This window comes from Panulirus ornatus, chromosome 6, assembly GCF_036320965.1.
Source record: "Panulirus ornatus isolate Po-2019 chromosome 6, ASM3632096v1, whole genome shotgun sequence".
NCBI lineage: Eukaryota > Metazoa > Arthropoda > Malacostraca > Decapoda > Palinuridae > Panulirus > Panulirus ornatus.
Window position 1 is genome coordinate 23,730,994 of NC_092229.1, and position 22,533 is coordinate 23,753,526.

General features: G+C 40.7%; 1 protein-coding gene across 1 annotated transcript in view; it reads right to left on the reverse strand.

The window, feature by feature from the left end:
• Positions 1-11,679: 11,679 nt before the first annotated feature.
• The window catches only part of LOC139749130 (uncharacterized), a 191,519-nt gene continuing 180,665 nt past the window's right edge, over positions 11,680-22,533 (reverse strand). Inside the window, exon 8 of the mRNA XM_071662751.1 lies at positions 11,680-13,954. Within this exon, the coding sequence (XP_071518852.1) occupies positions 12,578-13,954 (1,377 nt within the window). The 3' untranslated portion in view covers positions 11,680-12,577. The remainder of the gene's footprint in view (positions 13,955-22,533) is intronic.

Sequence of the window (22,533 nt, forward strand, 5' to 3'; positions counted from 1 at the left end):
GAGAAGGAGGGTTAGAAAAAATATATCAAAAAAGAGTTTGTTTGCTCTAAAGGTTGCAACCTCAGGGCCACATGAGGTTGATCTTCAAGATCTATGGTATAGTATCATTAAAAGTTATGCAACAAAAATGCCAAAGACTTCTATCATTGATCCCCTACAAGGAAAAGTTCCTCAGAAAAGGTGGAAGCTACCCTTCCAAAATAAGGATTGACATATATTTCGGTTCAGGCCAACAAAACAAGTTTCTTAATCCAGAAAAGATGTTTTTTGCTAAAAGAGGCTTTAAGTTTCCTGAATACAGACAGCTGTTCCCTTCAATAATCTCTGGTGGTCTCTAGCAATTCTCTCAAGAGATTTAACAAGGTATAGGGAAGGAAATCATTTAGCTGTAGCATTCCTAAATAGATCAAAACAGTGTAGCTACTACTTCAACTTTCCTTTTATTTCAAATATAAATTTTTTTTACATAAAAAATCTTGGGGTTTGGTTCATCTTGACCCAAGACATACCAAAAATGAAAGATTTCCTATTTGTCATTGAGAATTTCTAATTAACTCTTCTCCCAGCACCAAGGTCTGCCAAAAAGAGTTTTCATAAAAAAATAAATAAAAATCCAAAAAATTATGACAGCTCCCACTTAAGGTGTAGCATAGATGCAAGTGGAATCCTACAGAAACAGGCTGGATAAGTTTATCTTAAGTAGGTATACAGGGGTTTATGCCAAAACCCACCAAAAATGTTTCCTGCTGGGCTCTTTCTTTTCTTTTTTTTTTCTTGTCACAGAAAAAAGTTCACATCAAGGCTCGGCCTTACTTGAAATATAAAGAGTATTATGAATGGGAAAAAGAAGAGACAAGGGAAAGCATTTAAATTTTTTTACTCAATCTCATGTTCCTTCCTCTGGTTGCCCACTACCTGCATCTCTCAAAGAACTATTCACTGTCCATATTATTGATCTGTTTCAGAAACCTGAAGGTTGTGATTAGGTAACCCTTAACTCTGCTCTCTTCCAAGGTGTGTCTCTTTGAGTGAAAGATGAAAGTTGACAGTAAATATGAATAAATTCAAGGTTACTGGGTTTAGCATTGGAGAGAGACATGTTAGTTGGGGTGTGAGTTTAAATGTGATAGTTTATAAGTTGGACCGCTTTTGACTCATCTCTGTCAAGTAAGGATGCAGAGATAGAACCACCCTAGATGTAGAGTAGTACTCCATACAAGGATGACTCAATCTAGAGTACATATAGAGCAACTGTTCAGAAGAAGAACGTTTCAGCATCTAAACAGGACATCCAGTTTCTTAGCTATTCCTGTAATGCGGTTTCCAAGAAAGAGTGGATGTTGCAGTAATACCAAGTCAAGAGGTGGAATTACAGATCCATCAAAGGACACACAAGAGTTGTGAGGAGTTTTCACTAAAGAGATGGGTAGAAACTGGGTCTTGGAGGCATTACACTTACTTAGATTTCATCTATCCCACTGACATATCTTGTCCAAGTCTGAGTCTACTGAGGAAGTTGTTTCAGGACAAGATACAAATCGAGTGAGAGAAGAGGGAACAGAATTGAAGGATGTGGATGAATGCAGTGTTGTCACCATTATTATTATATTTGATTACTTGTGAAAGAGAGGCATTTAGTGAAAAAAAAAAAAAGAGAAAAAATGAAGGGGACAGGAGGCTGATCACTAGCCCTATTCTTTTCATGGAAAAGTCTTGAGAAAAACTATAAACAGAGTGCTTCCAAAAAGAATCCAAATCTTCAAAGGAAGATTGTTCGAATTTCTAGACTGACTCATTTTGCCTTTTTGATAGACAAATTTTTTATGGTGAAAATCATCTCAAATGCTCTCCTAATTACAGACTCTAAGAATGCCACAGAAAATCCATGTGTAAACTCTATAATTGAGATTTTCATCATTATGCTCCTGAACCAAGGTTGAATTGATCTCTCCCTTTTCCTCGTCCCTTGCACTTCTGACACACATATATCCTCTTTATCAACCTCTCCTCACTCATTTTTTCCATATGTCCAACACATATCAGCATACCATCTTCAGCTCTCACTGATACCTCTCTCTTATACTATCATTTCTTACTTGATCAACCCTCCCTACACCACAATCTGTTCTTGAACATTTAATTTCCAAAATATTCACCCTCTTCCATACTTTCTCATCCACAGTCTATGCCTTGCATCCATACATTACCATTGGGACTAGTACACCTCCAAACATACCCACCCAACTCTCACACATTTCTCAATGCTCTGCCACATCACCCACCCACCAACTTACTTCAGCTCCTATCGTTCCATTTGCTACTATGTCCACTTCCAGGTATATAAAACACTTCACCTGTTCCAAATTTTCTCCATTTAAATTCATAACCCAACTAACATGTCTCTCTCCAATGCTAACCTAGTAACCTTGAATCTAATCATATTTACTGTTAACTTTCTTGTTTCACACAAAGACACACACCTTGGAAGAGAGCAGAGTTAGGGTGACCTAATCACAACCTTCCAAGATTTTACAACAAACTGATGATGTGGACAGTGAATAGTCCTTCAAGAGATGCAGGGAGAGGGCAACCAGAGGATGGAACATGAAACTGAGTAAAAAAAAATTCTAGAAAGATGTAAAGAAGTTCTTATATAGCATAAAAGCGGTAAATGAATGGAACAGAATGACTAAGGATATGGCTAATATAGACAACATCCAAAAACTTAAGATGTATGAGAGCAGAGACTGTCCAAGAAAATGGGGCCCACAAGAGTTAAATTCTCTCCCTATACAGAACAGAGAAGTAATAATTACACACACACACACACTGGAAGCTGAGTAAGAAGCTGAAATACCAGGTCGGAATAAACCCCCTCCTATCGTACATTCTGTTCTAACCATCTGGTCGGATCTCGAAATGGATGTAAGTTGGACATATGTCAGCATGGCACGTAGAATTCGTATACCTGTACAGCATTCTTTTATCCTACTCAGCTTCTATCATGATTATCTCAATTCTTTATCAACCAGCTTTATTATGATTCTTTATTATGATTATGTAGTTTCTTTGTATCTTTGATTCTTTCATTCAGATTTCAAAATCTTTACTTTTTAATTTTTTTTGTCATATGTATGGATGGTTGTAAGTCGCACAGATCATAAGTATGCGAACAGCTTGTAAAGGGAAGAATCCTTTGATGGATATAAGATTATCTAAGTGGAAAAGAACTCATCAAAGGAGCCTTCTCCAAAAGGGAGGCGGTCGCCTGTGGAGTGCCCCAGGGTTCTGTTTGAGGACCATTACTTATCTTGACCTATATGAATGACTTGAATAAATGTATGGACTCCTATATGAATATGCTTCCAGATGATGCAAAAGTCATGGACATAAAAAATAAAGCTAGCAGGACTGCATCAGCTAAAAAGACTCCAAACTTGGTCTGATACAACTGTAATGGGATGGGGCAAAGTGAGAAGGCTTTAAAATGATTATCATCTAGCAGGAAATAAGATTCAAGATTCTGTGTGTGAGTCAGCATCAACCCTAAACTATCACAAGTCCCACATTAGGAGAACAGTAAAGGAGACAAACTGTCCTCTGAGAAAAATCAGAATAGCTTTCAAGTATATGGATAAAAAATTACTTAGCAAGCTGTTCATGTTATACATAAGGCCAAAAGTAATATGCTTCTCACCTAAAGAAGCACAAAGAGCTAACAAAGAAGATCAAGAGGATGGTGACAATATGAAACCAAAATTGAGTGAGCTAAGAAGTTGGCAGGCAGCTAATGACTTGGAGGTATATTACCAGTAATACCTGTGTGGGTATCGGGAGGGTTAGTGATATCCAAGTAGATATTTAACCCCTCAGTGGTTGTTAAGTTACACTTCTCTGACCCAAGTAGCTGTCTTCTCTTTCTGCCTCACCCATATGAGGTCTACTGTCATTCTGTCCACAAACATACAGTCTCTCCTTGTTATACATAACATTTGACCAAACTGAACTCACAGCTCATTCTTTGTGACTAGATTTTCCTGTGGTGAGCACTATACGCTAGCCCTGCCTTTTAGCAAAATGTTAAGAGCTATAGATAGGTTGGGACATTTAGGTAGGAGCATTAGGTAATAGTAATCGGAAGGAACATTAGGTAGTTGTCAGTGGCAACATTAGGTAGGAGCTTCTGCAAACACTGAACAAGAATTGTCTTCTGCCAGTGGCCTGTTAAGGGTGAGGCACTAAAGGCTAAAAGCAGCAATGGAGTTCCTACCCCTTTTGGTCGCCTATTATGACACACAGGGAATACATGGGAAGTATTCTTTCTCCCTATCACCAACTGCTTCAGCGAGGTGGTGACAGGAAAATGGACAGAAAAGGCCACACTCATTCGCACTCAGTCTCTAGCTGTCATATGTAATGTAAGTACCAGGAGAGATTGAGTATAGAATGGCAAAAGGTGAGAGGAAATGACATGAAGGGAGTGGGTAAGGAGAGGGATGTATTCAGGGAAGCAGTGATGGCTTGTGCAAAAGATGCATGTGACATGAAAAAGGTGGGAGGAGGGCAGATTAAAAAGGGTAGCGAGTGGTGGGATGATGAAGTAAAGTTATTAGTGAAAGAGAAAAGAGAAGCATTTAGATGATACTTGCAAGGCAGGAGTGCAAATGGCTGGGAGATGTATAAAAGAAGGCAGGAGGAGGTCAAGAGAAAAGTGCAAGGGTTGAAAAAGAGGGCAAATGAGAGATGGGGGTAAGAGAGTATCATGAAACTTTAGGGAGGATAAAAAGATGCTTTGGAATGTGATATATAACATGCATAAGACAAGAGAACAAATGGGAACATCAGTGAAGGGGGTAAGTGGGGAAGTAATAAGAGGTGGTGTTGAAATGAGAAGGAGATGGAGTGAGTATTTTGAAGGTTTGTTTAATGTGTTTGACGATAGAGTGGCAGATTTAGGGTGTTTTGGCAGGGGTAGTGTGTGAAGTGAGAGGGTCAGGGAGCATGGTTTGGTTAAGAGAGAAGAGGTAGTGAAAGCTATGCAAAAGATGAAATCTGGCAAGCTGGCGGGTGACTGTGCTGTTGATTGGTTGGTAAGGATATTCACTGTATGTATGGATCATGGTGAAGTACCTGAGGATTGGCAGAATGCATGCATAGTGCAACTGAATAAAGAACAGTGTTCAAACTACAGAGGCATAGGTTTGTTGAGTATTCCTAGGAAATTATATGGGAGGGTATTGATTGAGAGGGTGAAGGCATGTACAGAGCATCAGATTGGAGAGGGACAGTGTGGTTTCAGAAGTGGTAGAGGATGTGTGGAGTGTTTGCTTTGAAGAATGTGTTTGAGAAATACTTAGAAAAACAGATGGATTTGTATGTAGCATTTATGGAATCTTTAGAGGGCATATGATAAGGTTGATAGAGATGCTCTGTGGAAGGCCTTAAGAGCATATGGTGTGGGAGGTAAGCTGCTAGAAGCAATGAAAAGTTTTTGTCAAGTATGTGTGGCATGTGTGAGAGTAGGAAGAGAGGAGAATGATTGGTTCCCATTGAAGGTCGATTTGTGGCAGGGATGTGTGATGTCCCCTGGTTGTTTAATTTGTTTATGGATGGGGTGGTTAGGGAGGTAAATGCAAGAGTTTTGGAGAGAAGGGCAAATATGCAGTCTGTTATAGATGAGGAAGCCTGAGAAGTGAGGCACTTGTTGTTCGCCGATGATACAGCTCTAGTGAGTGATTCGAGTGAAAAACTGCAGAAGTTGGTGACTGAGTTTGGAAAAGTGTGTGAAAGGAGAAAGTTGAGAGTAAATGTGAATAAGAGCAAGGTTATTAGTTCAGTAGGGTTGAGGGACAAGTTAATTGGGAGGTAAGTTTGAATGGGGAAAATTGAAGGAAGTGAAGTGTTTTAGATATCTGGGAGTGGACTTAGCAGCAAATGGAGCCATGGAAGCGGAAGCGAGTCACAGGGTGGGGGAGGGGACAAAGGTTCTGGGAGCAATGAAGAATGTGTAGAAGGAGAGAACATTATCTCGGAGAGCAAAAATGGGTATGTTTGAAGGAATAGTAGTTCCAACACTGTTATATGGTTGCAAGACATGGGCTATAGATAGGGATGTACAGAGGAGGGTGGATGTGTTGGCAATGAAATGTTTGAGGACAATATGTCATGTGAGATGGTTTGATCGAGAAAGTACTGTAAGGGTAAGAGAGATGTGTGGAAATATAAAGATTATGGTTGAGAGAGCAGAAGAGGGTGTGTTGAAATGGTTTGGACATATGGAGAGAATGAGTGAGAAGACTGACAAAGAGGGTATATGTGTCAGAGGTGGAGGGAACAAGAAGAAGCGGGACACCAAGCTGGAGGGGGAAGGATGGAGTGAAAAAGATTTTGAGTGATCAGGGCCTGAACATACAGGAGGGTGAGAGGTCTGCAAGGAATGGAGTGAACTGGAATGATGTGGTATACCGGGGTCGACATGCTGTCAGTGGACTGAGCCAGGGAATGTGAAGCATCTCAAGTAAAGCATGGAAAGTTTTGTAGGGCCTAGATGTGGATAGGGAGCTGTGGTTTCAGTGCATTACACATGGCAGCTAGAGACTGAGTGTGAATGAATGTGGCCTTTTTGTCTATATTCTTGGTGCTACCCTGCTGAAGCAGGGGATAGCAATTCTGTTTTCCTGTGGGGCAGGGTAGCGACAGGAATGGACGAAGGCAAGCAAGTATGAATATGTGCATGGCAAGTATGAACATGTACATGTGTATGTATGTAATGTCTGTGTATGTGTACATATATGTGCGTATGTGGACGTTTATGTAGATATATGTGTACATGAGTGGATGGGCCATTCTTCATCTGTTTCCTGGTACTACCTCGCTGACATGGGAAACAGCAATTATGTATAGTAAAAAAAAAAATTATTTCTTTTGCAGGGAAGTAGTGTGAATGACTGGGAGATGTATAAAAGAAAGAGGCTGGAGGTCAAGAGAAAGGTGCAAGAGGTGAAAAAGAGGGCAGATGAGAGTTGGAGTGAGAGAGTATCATTAAATTTTGGGAAGAATAAAAAGATGTTTTGGAAGGAGGTAAATAAAGTGTGTAAGACAAGAAAACAAATGGGAACATCGGTGAAGGGGGCTAATAGGGAGGTGATAACAAGTAATGGTGAAGTGAGAAGGAGATGGAATGAGTATTTTGAAGGTTTGTTGAATGTGTTTGATGATAGAGTGGCAGATACAGGGTGTTTTGGTCGATGTGGTGTGCAAAGAGAGAGGGTCAGGGAGATTGGTTCGGTAAAAAGAGAAGAGGTATTGAAAGCTTTGCGGAAGATGAAAGCTGGCAAGACGGTGGATTTGGATGGTATTGCAGTGGAATTTATCAAAAAAGGAGGTGACTGTGTTGTTGACTGGTTGGTAAGGATATTCAATGAATGTATGGTTCAGGGTGAGATGCCTTAGGACTGACGGAATGCATGCATAGTGCCACTTTATAAAGGCAAAGGGGATAAGGGTGAGTGTTCAAATTACAGAGGTATAAGTTTGTTGATTATTCCTGGGAAAGTATATAGGAGGGTACTGATTGAGAGGGTAAAGGCAAATACAGACCATCAGATCGGGGAAGAGCAGTGTGGTTTCAGAGGGGGTAGAGGATGTGTGGATCAGGTGTTTGCTTTGAAAATGTATGTGAGAAATACATAGAAAAGCAGATGGATTTGTATATATCATTTACGGATCTGGAGAAGGCATATGATAAGAGTGGATAGAGATGCTTTGTGGAATGTATTACGAGTATATGGTGTGGGAGGTAAGTTGTTAGAAGCAGTGAAAAGTTTTTATCGAGGATGTAAGGCATGTGTACGAGTAGGAAGAGAGGAAAGCAATTGGTTCTCCATGAATGTCAGTTAGCAGCAGGGGTGTGTGATGTTTCCGTGGCTGTTTAATTTGCTTATGGATAGGGTTGTTAGCAAGGTGAATGCGAGAGTTTTGGAGAGAGGGGCAAGTATGCGGTGTGTTGTGGATGAGAGGTCTTGGGAAATGAGTCAATTGTTGTTTGCTGATGATACAGCGATGGTGGCTGATTCGGGTGAGAAACTGCAGAAGCTGGTGACTGAGTTTGGTAAAGTGTGTGAAAGAAGAAAGTTGGGAGAAAATGTGAATAAGAGCAAGGTTGTTAGGTTCAGTAGGGTTGAGGGACAAGTTAACTGGAAGGTAAGTCGGAATGGAGAAAAACTGGAGGAAGTGTGAGGGACACGTTAACTGGGAGGTAAGTCTGAATTGAGAAAAACTGGAGGAAGTGAAGTGGTTTAGATATCTGGGAGTGGATTTGACAGTGGATGGAACCATGGAAGCAGAAGTGAGTCACAGGGTGGGGGAAGGGGCAAATGTTCTGGGAGCAATAAAGAATGTATGGAAGGCAAGAACGTTATCTCAGAGAGCAAAAATGGGTATGTCTGAATGAATAATAGTTCTTACAATGTTATATGGTTGTGAGGTGTGGGCTATAAATAGGGTTGTGCGGGGGAGGGTGGATGTGTTGGAAATGAGATGTTTGAGGACAATATGTGGTGTGAGGTGGTTTGATTGAGTAAGTAATGAAAGGGTAAGAGAGATGTGTGGTAATTAGAAGAGTGTGGTTGAGAGAGCAGAAAAGGGTGAATTGAAATGGTTTGGTCACATGGTGAGAATGAGTGAGGAAAGATTGACATAGAGGATATATGTCAGAGGTGAAGGGAACGAGGAGAAGTGGGAGACCAAATTGGAGGTGGAAGGATGGAGTAAAAAAGATTTTGAGCAATCAGGGCCTGAACATACAGGAGGGTGAAAGGTGTGCAAGGAATAGAGTAAATTGGAACGATGTGGTATACCAGGGTCGACGTGCTGTCAATGGATTGAACCAGGGTATGTGAAGCGTCTGGGGTAAACCATGGAAAGTTTTGTGGGGCCTGGATGTGGAAAGGGAGCTGTGGTTTTGTTGCATTACACATGATGGCTAGAGACTGAGTGTGAATGAATGAGGCCTTTGTTGTCTTTTCCTAGTGCTATCTCATGTGCACACGGGGGGAGGAGGGGGTGCCATTTTCATGTATGGCAGGGTGGCGATGGGAATGGATGAAGGCAGCAAGTATGGATATGTACATGTGCATATATGTATATGTCTGTGTATGTATATATATGTATACGTTGAAATTTATAGGTATGCATATGTGCGTGTGTGGGCGTTTATGTACATACATGTGTATATGGGTGGGTTGGGCCATTCTTTCGTCTGTTTTCTTCCGCTACCTCGCTAATGCAGGAGACAGTGACTAAGTATAATAAAATATAAATAAATAAAAATATATATATATATATATATATATATATATATATATATATATATATATATATACATGTATGGGCATTTATGTATATATATATATATATATATATATATATATATATATATATATATATATATATATATATATATATATGTGTGTGTGTGTGTGTGTGTGTGTGTGTATATGAGTGGATGGGCCACTTCTTCGTCTGTTTCTTGATGCTACCTCACTGATGCAAGAAACAGCGACTATGTATAAAAAATATAATAAAAATATATATATATATTCCTTTTTTTATCCATGGGGAAAAAAAGGGGGTACAGAGGAGAAAGAATACTTTTCACGTATTCCCAGTGTGTTGCAGAAGGTAACTAAAAGGGGTGGGAGTGGAGGGCTGGAAATCCTCCCCCTCTTTTTTTTACTTCTTGAAGAGAAGGAGGACCAATGAGCATTTTCCCTCTAAGGCTCAAACATAGACTTCTTATAACCAAACCTCTCTCTTACTCTTTGATTACTTACTTAATCAAACTACCTCACACCACATATTGTCTTAAAATATTTCACTACCAACACAAGCACCCTCCTCTGCACAATTTCATCTACAGCCTATGTCTTGCATCCATTAAACAGTGTTGGTACTACCATACCATCAAACATATCCATCTATGCCCTTCTAGATAAACATCTCTCTTTCCTTACATTTTTCAATGCTCCAAAAACCTTTGTCTCCTCATCCATCAAAGGACTCTATCCATGAGTCCATTCACTGCCATGTCTACTCCCAGGTATCTAAAACACTTCACTTTCTCCAAATTTTCTCCATTCAAACTCACATCACAAATAACCTGTCCCTCTATCCTGCTAAATCTAATAACCTTGCTTTTATTCTCATTTACTCTGCACTTACTCCCTTCCCACACTCCCAGACTCAGACACCTACTCCTGCAAGTTCTCACTGGAATCTGCCACCAATGCTGTGTCAATAGCAAACAATAACATATCACTTCCCAAGCCCCCCATCCCCAACGGCCCCATCCCCAACGACTCCATATTTGCCTTTGCATGCATCTCCCTCACCACCCTATCCATAGACAAATTAAACAGCCATGGTGACATCACACAACCCTGCCACAGACCAACCTTCACCCGGAACTACTACCTCTCCTACTCACACACATGCCTTACACTCTTGATGAAAACTTTTCACTGCTTCTAGTTGGTTTCCTTCTACACCATATAATTGCTTTCTCTACATCCATAAATGTCAAATACTATTCACGTGGTGGACAGACCCAATAGGCCAACAGCATCAAATGCCTTCAAAGAAGGCAAGGGATGAAGAGGTTCTAATCTCTAGGGATTTTGGAGATTCTCACAAGGATAACTGGATGAACCAGCCCTGGAGAGAAAAGGCTGCAAACAAAAGGGCCTAACCAAGACAACATCTTATTTTCAGATTTATGCCTTCCTTCTAAGTATGAAAGTTCATACCATAATCTCATATCATACTCACATCATCTCCTAAATACATTCATTAATTCCTGGTGTAATAGCATAATTCTACTAACTAACTCTAATCAATAAAAGATCTGTCTTATAAATGCACTTATAATTCATTATATTATGACTAAGATAATCTGTACAACAGCTATATTTCTATATCTTAAGCACAACTGTTGACAAAATCATTCATGGTAATTTAAACAAGTACCCTCACTGTAAAAGGTTACTTCTGCATCCCACAAGAAATGCTAATCCTTGGCTTACTTTTATCATCATAAACAACATAATGAATTATCATAAAACATAATACTTTGAAAATGGCAATCTTCATAAACAAACGAGTTCTTAGGATATATGAATTCTGTAGAAATAACAAACATTCTGACAGCACCTATCGAATATCAACAATCATAAAACTGAAACATTGCTGAAGACTCAAGGAGAAGCCTTGGTCTGGAATAAAGTTATAACTAAACAAATCAAATATGAACAGTTGATAAGCACCATCACATTAGACTCACACTTACTGTAACTCTCTCTCTCTCTCTGTATCCCATTTGAACTCTAAGATATTATTATCAGATAAGTAAAACCTGATATTTTCCAGCACAGAACAACAACAACTGGATCCTACCAAAATACTGTATGTGAGTTCCTTATGCTATATAAAATCAAACGTGAAATGATATTATTGAACACGTATCTTCATCAGTGATATAACTGGACTTTCATCCTCATAAATGTTGTAGCTGTAATTGCTACCATATTTAGAGAACACCCAAGTCCACCTACACAAGCTTTAAAATACAACAGATCCTTATCAACAAAATGTACAAAGAAAGGTTGAACCGCAGCTATGTAATTGTTCATATCACAGGCTGTGAACATCTACAGGGTCTTCTTTGTAATTTTTCTTTAGGTTACATTGAATAAACAAATCTGAGTGACAAAATATGACACAGAAAAAAATGCTATACATTAATACCCTTTACAACCCACATCTGATCTCAGGGTTAAGCAAGATTGGTAGAGTGTTTTTCATTTTTGTTTAAAGCTGGTTACTTATATACAAACCCTGACTTAAGCTAACTTTCTCACCTAAAAGGATTCCACAATATGATAGCAGCAGATGCATTAAAAAACTGTTAGTCTGGCTAGCTTTATGAGCCCACCAGAGGATCATTTCAATACTACCAACACATTAATATCATATACACATTCAGGGGTTTCCAGTAAGAATTCCTTCTTGAGAGATGACTATCTAATCTTTGAGGAATAAGTGACCTAGAATATTTACAAAACAAGTAAGATTATTAAATATATCACCAAACTATTTCAAAAAATAAAGTTTGGGAGCACATACACAGGAAAAAATGGTCCTCTATTTAAATGTGCCCCTTCCATTCATAAGTATTTTCAGGTTGACTTGGTTGAAAAAAAAATTCTCTCTCATGTGCTCATAAGCACATAGTCAGTATGGTATATAATAAACTTGCTTAAACCTTCTTTGTTAACAGAATATGCAACATCAAATTAAACCTCTACAGAATTATATGTGTGAAAATCTATATACAAATACTTGTTTTATTCTAAATGATGAAAAAATAATACATCTCATTACCTGAAGACAATATTTTCAAAGGATATATAATTTTAGCTTGTGTCAAAAAATATATTACTCAAAATAACAAAAACAAAATTTCTGGAATCTAAAACCGAGATTTCTGGATCAACACATTCTTCATGGTCATGTTTGTCACTTAAAGGGACTTACGACTGTTCTTTTTACGCTTCTTAATTTTGGGAGGTACTGGGTCAATGTCAGTAGATATAGCTTGGGGTGGCTCACTTATAATCCAGTCAAGAGTTGGCTGGGATGTGGCAGGTTTCATAGGTTGTGATGTTATGGTTCCTGGTAAATCTGTTACACTACGGGCTGCTACTTTCTTCTTCACTTTCTTAGGCAAAAGCTTGAGACGTTCCCCAGCAGCCCCAGCTACCGCAGGTAATCGATCCATACTCTTTGACAAAGATTTTAATGTGTGTTTACTAGAACGCTTGCTTGGAGAAGACAAGACCTTTGCCACTTTTTTTGATGAAGTGACAACTACAGGTGATTTTGGCTGAACATAAAGGTCACAAGAAGTTGCAGTGGTTATGATTCCAAGTGCAGGAGAACTGTGGCTAGCTTGGGGTTCACAAACAGATGATAATGGAGAACGTGGTGACAAGGGGCTTTGACTTGTAGAGTAGAATCCTTCCTGAGAAGGAGACAATGGGCTACATTTACGTTCATTTACTTCCAAACCTGGAAGACTGTAGTATGAAGCATCTTTAAGAGATGGTTCTTCTGTACTTGTACTTGAACTAGGACAAATTTTCAGTTTTTTTGTACCAGAAGTCAGACCTTTACTTCTCTGTCTTCTAATTTTCTCAACTTTCTTTACTAATGTTGGACTCTCAGGTGTATCAGATATTGAAAGCTTCACATTTAAATTTGGAGTTAAACTTACTGAAGCTGTGAGGCTGTGCTTACTAGATGTCATTTTACTGCTGGCAATTTTAGCCTCCCCTCCACCTAAATGGCTGCTCTCACCCAACTCAGTGAATGTAAGAGAGCGAGAAACACCTGCTTTCTTAGGAGATGATGACTTAATTTTTGGTGCCTTTGGTTTACATCGTGGAGATAGGCCACTGGATACAATTGGCTTCTTTGCATTGGCTGGTCTAGGTCGTGTAGTTCCCTCAGGACTTTCCTGTGGCTCTTGATTCTCAGCATCTACAGTAAGGCACCAAGAATGGCGACGTACACGCTGACCACGACTACGAGGAAGTCTGGGAGAGGCTGGTGTGCTTGGTGGGCCTTGTCTATTAGGCCCTAACCTTGGCCCAATAGCACCACTCCTAGTACCACTGAGCCTCTCAACTGTCACTTTATTAGATGAGCGTGATGCCGGTGTGCGTGGGGTATGTGGACCTGTGATATGGGTGCGAGGAGAAAGAGCCGAGGAGGTAAGAAAGTGATGCAGCCACATCCGCACGCCTGCCAAATTTCCATACTGTGACTGTGGAATCCGAGACCAGCCAGAACCACCACCCACCAGATCCAGGAGACTAACACCTAGTTGTCGACCACACTGAAATTGAATGATACTTATCAATTGGTGTAGAATGACTACTTTAAACAGATTACTATTGTTATAGAGAAAAATCTTAATAAAAGACTGGTAGAATAAAGAGTACCTGAAAAAAGATATAACAAAAAAGTGAGAGTGGGATATTTTCTTTGATTCTCTCCAGAATCAATTTTTCAAGGAGTTTGGACACTGAAAACAACAATGATCTAGGGAGCAGAAAGAAATGACAAGATTGCAAAATAATTAATTTAATTTGCTTTGTCGCTGTCTCCCGTGTTAGCGAGGGAGCACAAGGAAACAGACGAAAGAATGGCCCAACCCACCCACATACACATGTATATACATACACGTCCACAAAAGCAAATATACATACCTATACATCTCAACGTATACATATTTATACACACACAGACATATACATATATACACATGTACATAATTCATACTGTCTGCCTTTATTCATTCCCATTGTCACCCCACCACACATGAAATAACAACCCCCTCCCCCCTCTTGTGTGCATCGTAGCACTAGGAAAAGACAACAAAGGCCACATTCGTTCACACTCAGTCTCTAGCTGTCATGTAATAATGCACCGAAACCACAGCTCCCTTTCCACATCCAGGCCCCACACAACTTTCCATGGTTTACCCCAGACGCTTCACATGCCCTGGTTCAATCCATTGACAGCACGTTGACCCCGGTACACCACATGGTTCCAATTCATTCTATTCCTTGCACGCCTTTCACCCTCCTGCATGTTCAGACCCTGATCACTCAAAATCTTTTTCACTCCATCTTTCCACCTCCAATTTGGTCTCCCACTTCTCCTCGTTCCCTCCACCTCTGACACATATATCCTCTTGATCAAATCTTTCCTCACTCATTCTCTCCATGTGACCAAACCATTTCAAAACACCCTCTTCTGCTCTCTCAATCACAGTCTTTTTATTACCACACAGCTCTCTTAAGCTATTATTACTTACTCAATCAAACCTCCTCACACCACATATTGTCCTCATACATCTCATTTCCAGCGCATCCACCGTCATCCGCAGAACTATATCTACAGCCCACGCCTTGCAACCATATAACTTTGTTGGAACCATTATTCCTTCAAACATACCCATTTTTGCTTTCCGAGATAGTGTTCTCGACTTCCACACATTCATCAATGCTCCCAGAACTCCCCCACCCTATGATTCACTTCCGCTTCCATGGTTCCATCCGCTGCCAAATCCACTCCTAGATATCTAAAACACTTCGCTTCCTCCGGTTTTTCTCTCTACTGTACCTAATAACCTTGCTCTTATTCATATTTACTCTCAGCTTTCTTCTTTCACACACTTTACTAAACTCGGTCACCAGCTTCTGCAGTTTCTCACACAAATCAGCCACCAGCTCTGTATCATCCGTAAACAACAACTGACTCACTTCCCAAGCTCTCTCATCCACAACAGACTGCATACTTGCCCCTCTTTCCAAAACTCTTGCATTTACCTCCCTAACAACCCCATCCATAAACAATTAAAACAACATACCCCTGCCGCAAACCTACATTCACTGAGAACCAATCACTTTCCTTCCTTCCCACACGTACACATGTCTTACATCCTCGATAAAATCTTTTCACTGCTTCAAACAACTTGCCTCCCACACCATATATTCTTAACACCTTCCACAGAGCATCTCTATCAACTCTATCATATGCCTTCTCCAGTTCCATAAATGCTACACACAAATCCATTTGCTTTTCTAAGTATTTCTCACATAATTTCTTCAAAGCAAACACCTGATCCACACATCCTCTACCACTTCTGAAACCACACTGCTCTTCCCCAATCTGATGCTCTGTACATGCCTTCACCCTCTCAATCAATACCCTCCCATATAATTTCCCAGAAATACTCAACAAACTCATACCTCTCTAATTTGAGCACTCACTTTTATCCCCTTTGCCTTTGTACAATGGCATTATGCAAGCATTCCGCCAATCCTCAGGCACCTCACCATGAATCATTATTATTATTATTATTATACTTTGTCGCTGTCTCCCGTGTTTGCGAGGTAGCGCAAGGAAACAGACGAAAGAAATGGCCCAACCCCCCCCCCATACACATGTATATACATACGTCCACACACGCAAATATACATACCTACACAGCTTTCCATGGTTTACCCCAGACGCTTCACATGCCTTGATTCAATCCACTGACAGCACGTCAACCCCGGTATACCACATCGCTCCAATTCACTCTATTCCTTGCCCTCCTTTCACCCTCCTGCATGTTCAGGCCCCGATCACACAAAATCTTTTTCACTCCATCTTTCCACCTCCAATTTGGTCTCCCTCTTCTCCTCGTTCCCTCCACCTCCGACACATATATCCTCTTGGTCAATCTTTCCTCACTCATTCTCTCCATGTGCCCAAACCACTTCAAAACACCCTCTTCTGCTCTCTCAACCACGCTCTTTTTATTTCCACACATCTCTCTTACCCTTACGTTACTCACTCGATCAAACCACCTCACACCACACATTGTCCTCAAACATCTCATTTCCAGCACATCCATCCTCCTGCCCACAATTCTATCCATAGCCCACGCCTCGCAACCATACAACATTGTTGGAACCACTATTCCTTCAAACATACCCATTTTTGCTTTCCGAGATAATGTTCTCGACTTCCACACATTCTTCAAGGCCCCCAGAATTTTTGCCCCCTCCCCCACCCTATGATCCACTTCCGCTTCCATGGTTCCATCCGCTGCCAGATCCACTCCCAGATATCTAATACACTTCACTTCCTCCAGTTTTTCTCCATTCAAACTCACCTCCCAATTGACTTGACCCTCAACCCTACTGTACCTAATAACCTTGCTCTTATTCACATTTACTCTTAACTTTCTTCTTCCACACACTTTACCAAACTCAGTCACCAGCTTCTGCAGTTTCTCACATGAATCAGCCACCAGCGCTGTATCATCAGCGAACAACAACTGACTCACTTCCCAAGCTCTCTCATCCCCAACAGACTTCATACTTGCCCCTCTTTCCAAAACTCTTGCATTTACCTCCCTAACAACCCCATCCATAAACAAATTAAACAACCATGGAGACATCACACACCCCTGCCGCAAACCTACATTCACTGAGAACCAATCACTTTCCTCTCTTCCTACACGTACACATGCCTTACATCCTCGATAAAAACTTTTCACTGCTTCTAACAACTTTCCTCCCACACCATATATTCTTAATACCTTCCACAGAGCATCTCTATCAACTCTATCATATGCCTTCTCCAGATCCATAAATGCTACATACAAATCCATTTGCTTTTCTAAGTATTTCTCACATACTTTCTTCAAAGCAAACACCTGATCCACACATCCTCTACCACTTCTGAAACCACACTGCTCTTCCCCAATCTGATGCTCTGTACATGCCTTCACCCTCTCAATCAATACATACATTAAATAACCTTACCAACCAGTCAACAACACAGTCACCCCCTTTTTTAATCAATTCAACTGCAATACCATCCAAACCCGGCTTTCATCTTCCGCAAAGCTTTTACTACCTCTTCTCTTTTTACCAAATCATTCTCCCTAACCTTCTCACTTTGCACACCACCTCGACCAAAACACCCTATATCTGCCACTCTATCATCAAACACATTCAACAAATCTTCAAAATACTCACGCCATCTCCTCACATCACCACTAATTGTTATCACCTCCCCATTAGCCCCCTTCACTGAAGTGAAGTTCCCATTTGTTCCCTTGTCTTACACACTTTATTTATCTCCTTCCAAAACATCTTTTTATTCTCTCTAAAATTTAATGATACTCTCTCACCCCAACTCTCATTTGCCCTCTTTTTCACCTCTTGCACCTTTCTTTTGACCTCCTGCCTCTTTCTTTTACACATCTCCCACTCATTTGCATTGTTTCCCTGCAAAAATTGTCCAAATGCCTCTCTCTTCTCTTTCACTAATGATCTTACTTCTTCATCCCACCACTCACTACCCTTTCTCATCTGCCCACCTCCCATGCTTCTTATGCTACAACCATCTTTTGTGCAAGCCATCACTGCTTCCCTAAATACATCCCATTCCTCCCCCACTCCCCTTACATCCTTTTGTTCTCACCTTTTTCCATTCTGTACTCAGTCTCTCCTGATACTTCCTCACACAAGTCTCCTTCCCAAGCTCACTCACTCTCACCACTCTCTTCACCCCAACATTCTCTCTTCTTTTCTGAAAACCTCTACAAATCTTCACCTTCGCCTCCACAAGATAATGGTCAGACATCCCTCCAGTTGCACCTCTCAGCACATTAACATCTAAAAGTCTTTCTTTCACGTGCCTATCAATTAACACATAATCCAGTAATGCTCTCTGGCCATCTCTCCTACTTACATACATATACTTATGTATATCTCTCTTTTTAAACCATGTATTCCCATTCAACAGTCCTTTTTCAGCACATAAATCTACAAGCTCTTCACCATTTACATTTACAGCACTGACCACCCCATGTACATCAGTTGTTCCCTTAACTGCCACATTATTCACCTTTGCATTCAAATCACCCACCACTATAACCCAGTCTCATGCATCAAAACTACTTATACACTCACTCAGCTGCTCCCAAAACACTTGCCCCTCATTATTTTTCTTCTCATGCCCAGGTGCATATGCACCAATAATCACACATCTCTCTCCATTCACTTTCAGTTTTACCCATATCAATCTAGAGTTTACTTTCTTACACTACTCCCACCACTCCTGTTTCAGGAGTAGTGCTACTCCTTCCCTTGCTCTTGTCCTCTCACTAACCCCTGACTTTACTCCCAAGACATTCCCAAACCACTCTTCCCTTTACCCTTGAGCTTCGTTTCACTCAGAGCCAAAACATCCAGGTTCCTTTCCTCAAACATACTACCTATCTCTCCTTTTTTCTCATCTTGGTTACATCCACACACATTTAGACACCCCAATCTGAGCCTTCAAGGAGGATGAGCACTCCTCGCGTGACTCCTTCTTCTGTTTCCCTTTTTAGAAAGTTAAAATACAAGGAGGGGAGGGTTAGTCGCCTTCTACGACACGTGGGGAATGCGTGGGAAGTATTCTTTCTCCCCCATCCCCAGGGATATGTAAAGCACCTGCTAAGTTCATTAAAATCTTACAGAGCACTTTTACACCATTTACCATTTTGGGATGATATCTAGTATACACTGTGAACAGAATGTATTCATAGAAAAAAGAAAGCAGCTTTAAGCTTGTGAAAAACATGTATATTCTTAAGCTAAACTTTTCACTTGCCCTCCACCAAGTAGTTCTCTTCAAACTGTCATATTAACCTGGACAAAGTAAGAGAGACCATATGACTATGTGCATCAAAGTAGCATCTAAATCAGAAAAACACAAATATATTGAGTCCAGAAGGGCAAGGAAAAAAGAAACCAAAATCATCCTAAAATCACTTACTAAACTCAACCTCCTGCATCCCATTAATGATATCATGCTAGTGAAATTCTTTTGCCAGTAACTATGTCATCCAGTCTTGAATCACAAAGGTCATCAGAAGGGCTCCCAATCTTCATAGGTAAATGTAAGCTAGGTGATAGGTGAAGGCAAATGAGAACACTAAATAATAAAAAAAAAAAACATGCTTTTCCTGAGTTCAACCTAAATTTTGCAGTTACCCTAAACCATGCAGTGATAGGAAAGAAGACTATGGGGAAGGAAGATCTACAAAGTAGGACAATTTCTGAAGTCAGTAACAACAATATAGTTTCGTTCTCAGTGAATGTAGGTTTGCGGCAGGGGTATGTGATGTCTCCATGGTTGTTTAATTTGTTTATGGATGGGGTTGTTAGGGAGGTGAATGCAAGAGTTTTGGAAAGAGGGGCAAGTATGCTGTCTGTTGTGGATGACAGAGCTTGGGAAGTGAGTCAGTTGTTGTTCGCTGATGATACAGCACTGGTGGCTGAATCGTGAGAGAAATTGCACAAGCTGGTGACTGAGTTTGGTATAGTGTATAAAAGAAGAAAGCTGAGAGTAAATGTGAATAAGAGCAAGGTTATTTGGTACAGTAGGGTTGAGGGACAAGTCAATTGGGAGGTAAGTTTGAATGGAGAAAAACTAGAGGAAGTGAAGTATTTTAGATATCTGGGAGTGGATTTGGCAGCGGATGGCACCATGGAAGGGGAAGTGAATCATAGGGTGGGGGAGGGGGTGAAAGTTCCGGGAGTGTTGAAGAATGTGTGGAAGTCGAGAACATTATCTCGGAAAGCAAAAATGGGTATGTTTGAAGGAATAGTGGTTCCAATAATGTTATAAGGTTGCGATGCGTGGGCTATGGATAGAGTAGTGCGGAAGAGGGTGGATGTGCTGGAAATGAGATGTTTGAGGACAATATGTGGTGTGAGGTGGTTTGATCGAGTAAGTAATAATAGGGTAAGAGAGATGTGTGGTAATAAAAAGAGTGTGGTTGAGAGAGCAGAAGAGGGTGTTTTGAAATGGTTTGGTCACATGGAGAGAATGAGTGAGGAAAGATTGACCAAGAGGATATATGTGTCAGAGGTGGAAGGAACGAGAAGTGGGAGACCAAATTGGAGGTGGAAAGATGGAGTGAAAAAGATTTTGAGTGATCGGGGCCTGAACATGCAGGAGGGTGAAAGGCGTGCAAGGAATGGAGTGAATTGGAACGATGTGGTATACTGGGGTCGACATGCTGTCAATGGATTGAACCAGGGCATGTGAAGTGTCTGGGGTAAACCATGGAAAGTTCTGTGGGGCCTGGATGTGGAAAGGAAGCTGTGGTTTTGGTGCATTATTACATGACAGCTAGAGACTGAGTGTGAAAGAATGTGGCCTTTGTTGTCTTTTCCTAGTGCTACGTCGCGCACATTTGGGGGGAGGGGGTTGTTATTCCATGTGTGGCGGGGTGGCGATGGGAATGAATAAAAGCAGACAGTATAAATTAAGTATATGTGTATATATGTATATGTCTGTGTGTGTATATATATGTATACGTTGAGATGTTTCCTTGCACTACCTTGCTAATGTGGGAGACAGCGACAAAGCAAAATAAATAAATAAATAAATACATACACGCCATTTCCTGTGTTAGTGAGGTAGCATCAAGAGCAGATGGCTGAATTTTAGAACAATATCCTTAATATCCCCTTCTCTGTTCCAACTTATAGAAAAGTAAAACAGGAGGGGAGGAATTCCAGTCCCTGCTCCCACCCCTTTTAGTATTCCTCTACGACATGCAGGGAATACATGGGCATTATTCTTTTTCCCCATCCCCAAACTGGGGAAGAGCAGCATGGATTCAGAAGTGGGAGAGGAAGTGTGGATCAGGTGTTTGCTTTGAAGAATGTATGTGAGAAATACTTACAAAAACAAATGGTTTTGTATGTGGGATTTGTGGATCTGGAGAACGCATACAATAGTGTTGATAGAGGTGCTTTGTGGAACGTTTTAAGAGTATATGGAGTGGGGTGGGAGGTAAGTTGCTGGAAGCAGTGAAAAGTTTTCACCAATGATGTAAAGCATGTGTATGAGCAGAAAGAGAGGAGATTGATTGGTTGCCAATGAATGTCGGTTTGCAGCAGGGGTGTGTGATGTCCCCATGGTTGTTTAATTTGTTTATGGATGGGATGGATAGGGAGGTAAATGCAAGAGTTTTGGAGAGAGGGGCAAGTATGCAGTCTGTTGTAAATGAGAGAGCCTGGGAACTGAGTCACTTGTTGTTCACCGACGATACAGCTCTAGTGGCTGATTTGTGTGAGAAACTTCAGAGGTTGGTGACTGAGTTTGGATAAGTGTGTGAAAGGAGAAAGTTGAGAGTAAAAGTGAATAAGAGCACAGTTATCAGGTTCAGTAGGGTAGAGGGACAAGTTAACAGGGATGTAAGTTTGAATAGAGAAAAAATTGGAGGAAGTGAAGTGTTTTAGACATCTGGGAGTGGACTTAGCAGCAAATGGAACCATGGAAGCAAAAGTGAGTCACAGGATGGGGGAGGGGGCAAAGGTTATGGGAGTGAAGAAGAATGTGTGGAAAAGAGCAAAAATGGGTATGTTGGAAGAAATAGTAGTTCTAACAATGTTATATGGTTTAGGCATGGGCTATAGATAGGGTTGTATGGAGGAGGGTGGATGTATTGGAAATGAAATGTTTGAGGACAAAGTGTGGTGTGGGGTGGTTTGATTGAGTCAGTAATGAAAGGGTAAGAGAGATGTGTGAAAATAAGAAGAGTGTGGTTGAGAGAACAGAAAGGGTGTGTTGAAATGGTTTGGACATATGGAGAGAATGAGTGAGGAAAGACTGACAGAGGATACATATGTCAGAGGTGGAGGGAATAAGGAGAAGCGAGAGACCAAATTGGAGGTGGAAGGATGGAATGAAAAGTATTCTGAGTGATCAGGGCCTAAACATACAGGAGGGTGAGATGTGTGCATGGAATACAGTAAATTGGAATGATGTGGTATACTGGGGTAGATGAGCTGTCAATGGACTGAACCAGGGCATGTGAAGCATCTCAGGTAAACCATGGAAAGGTCT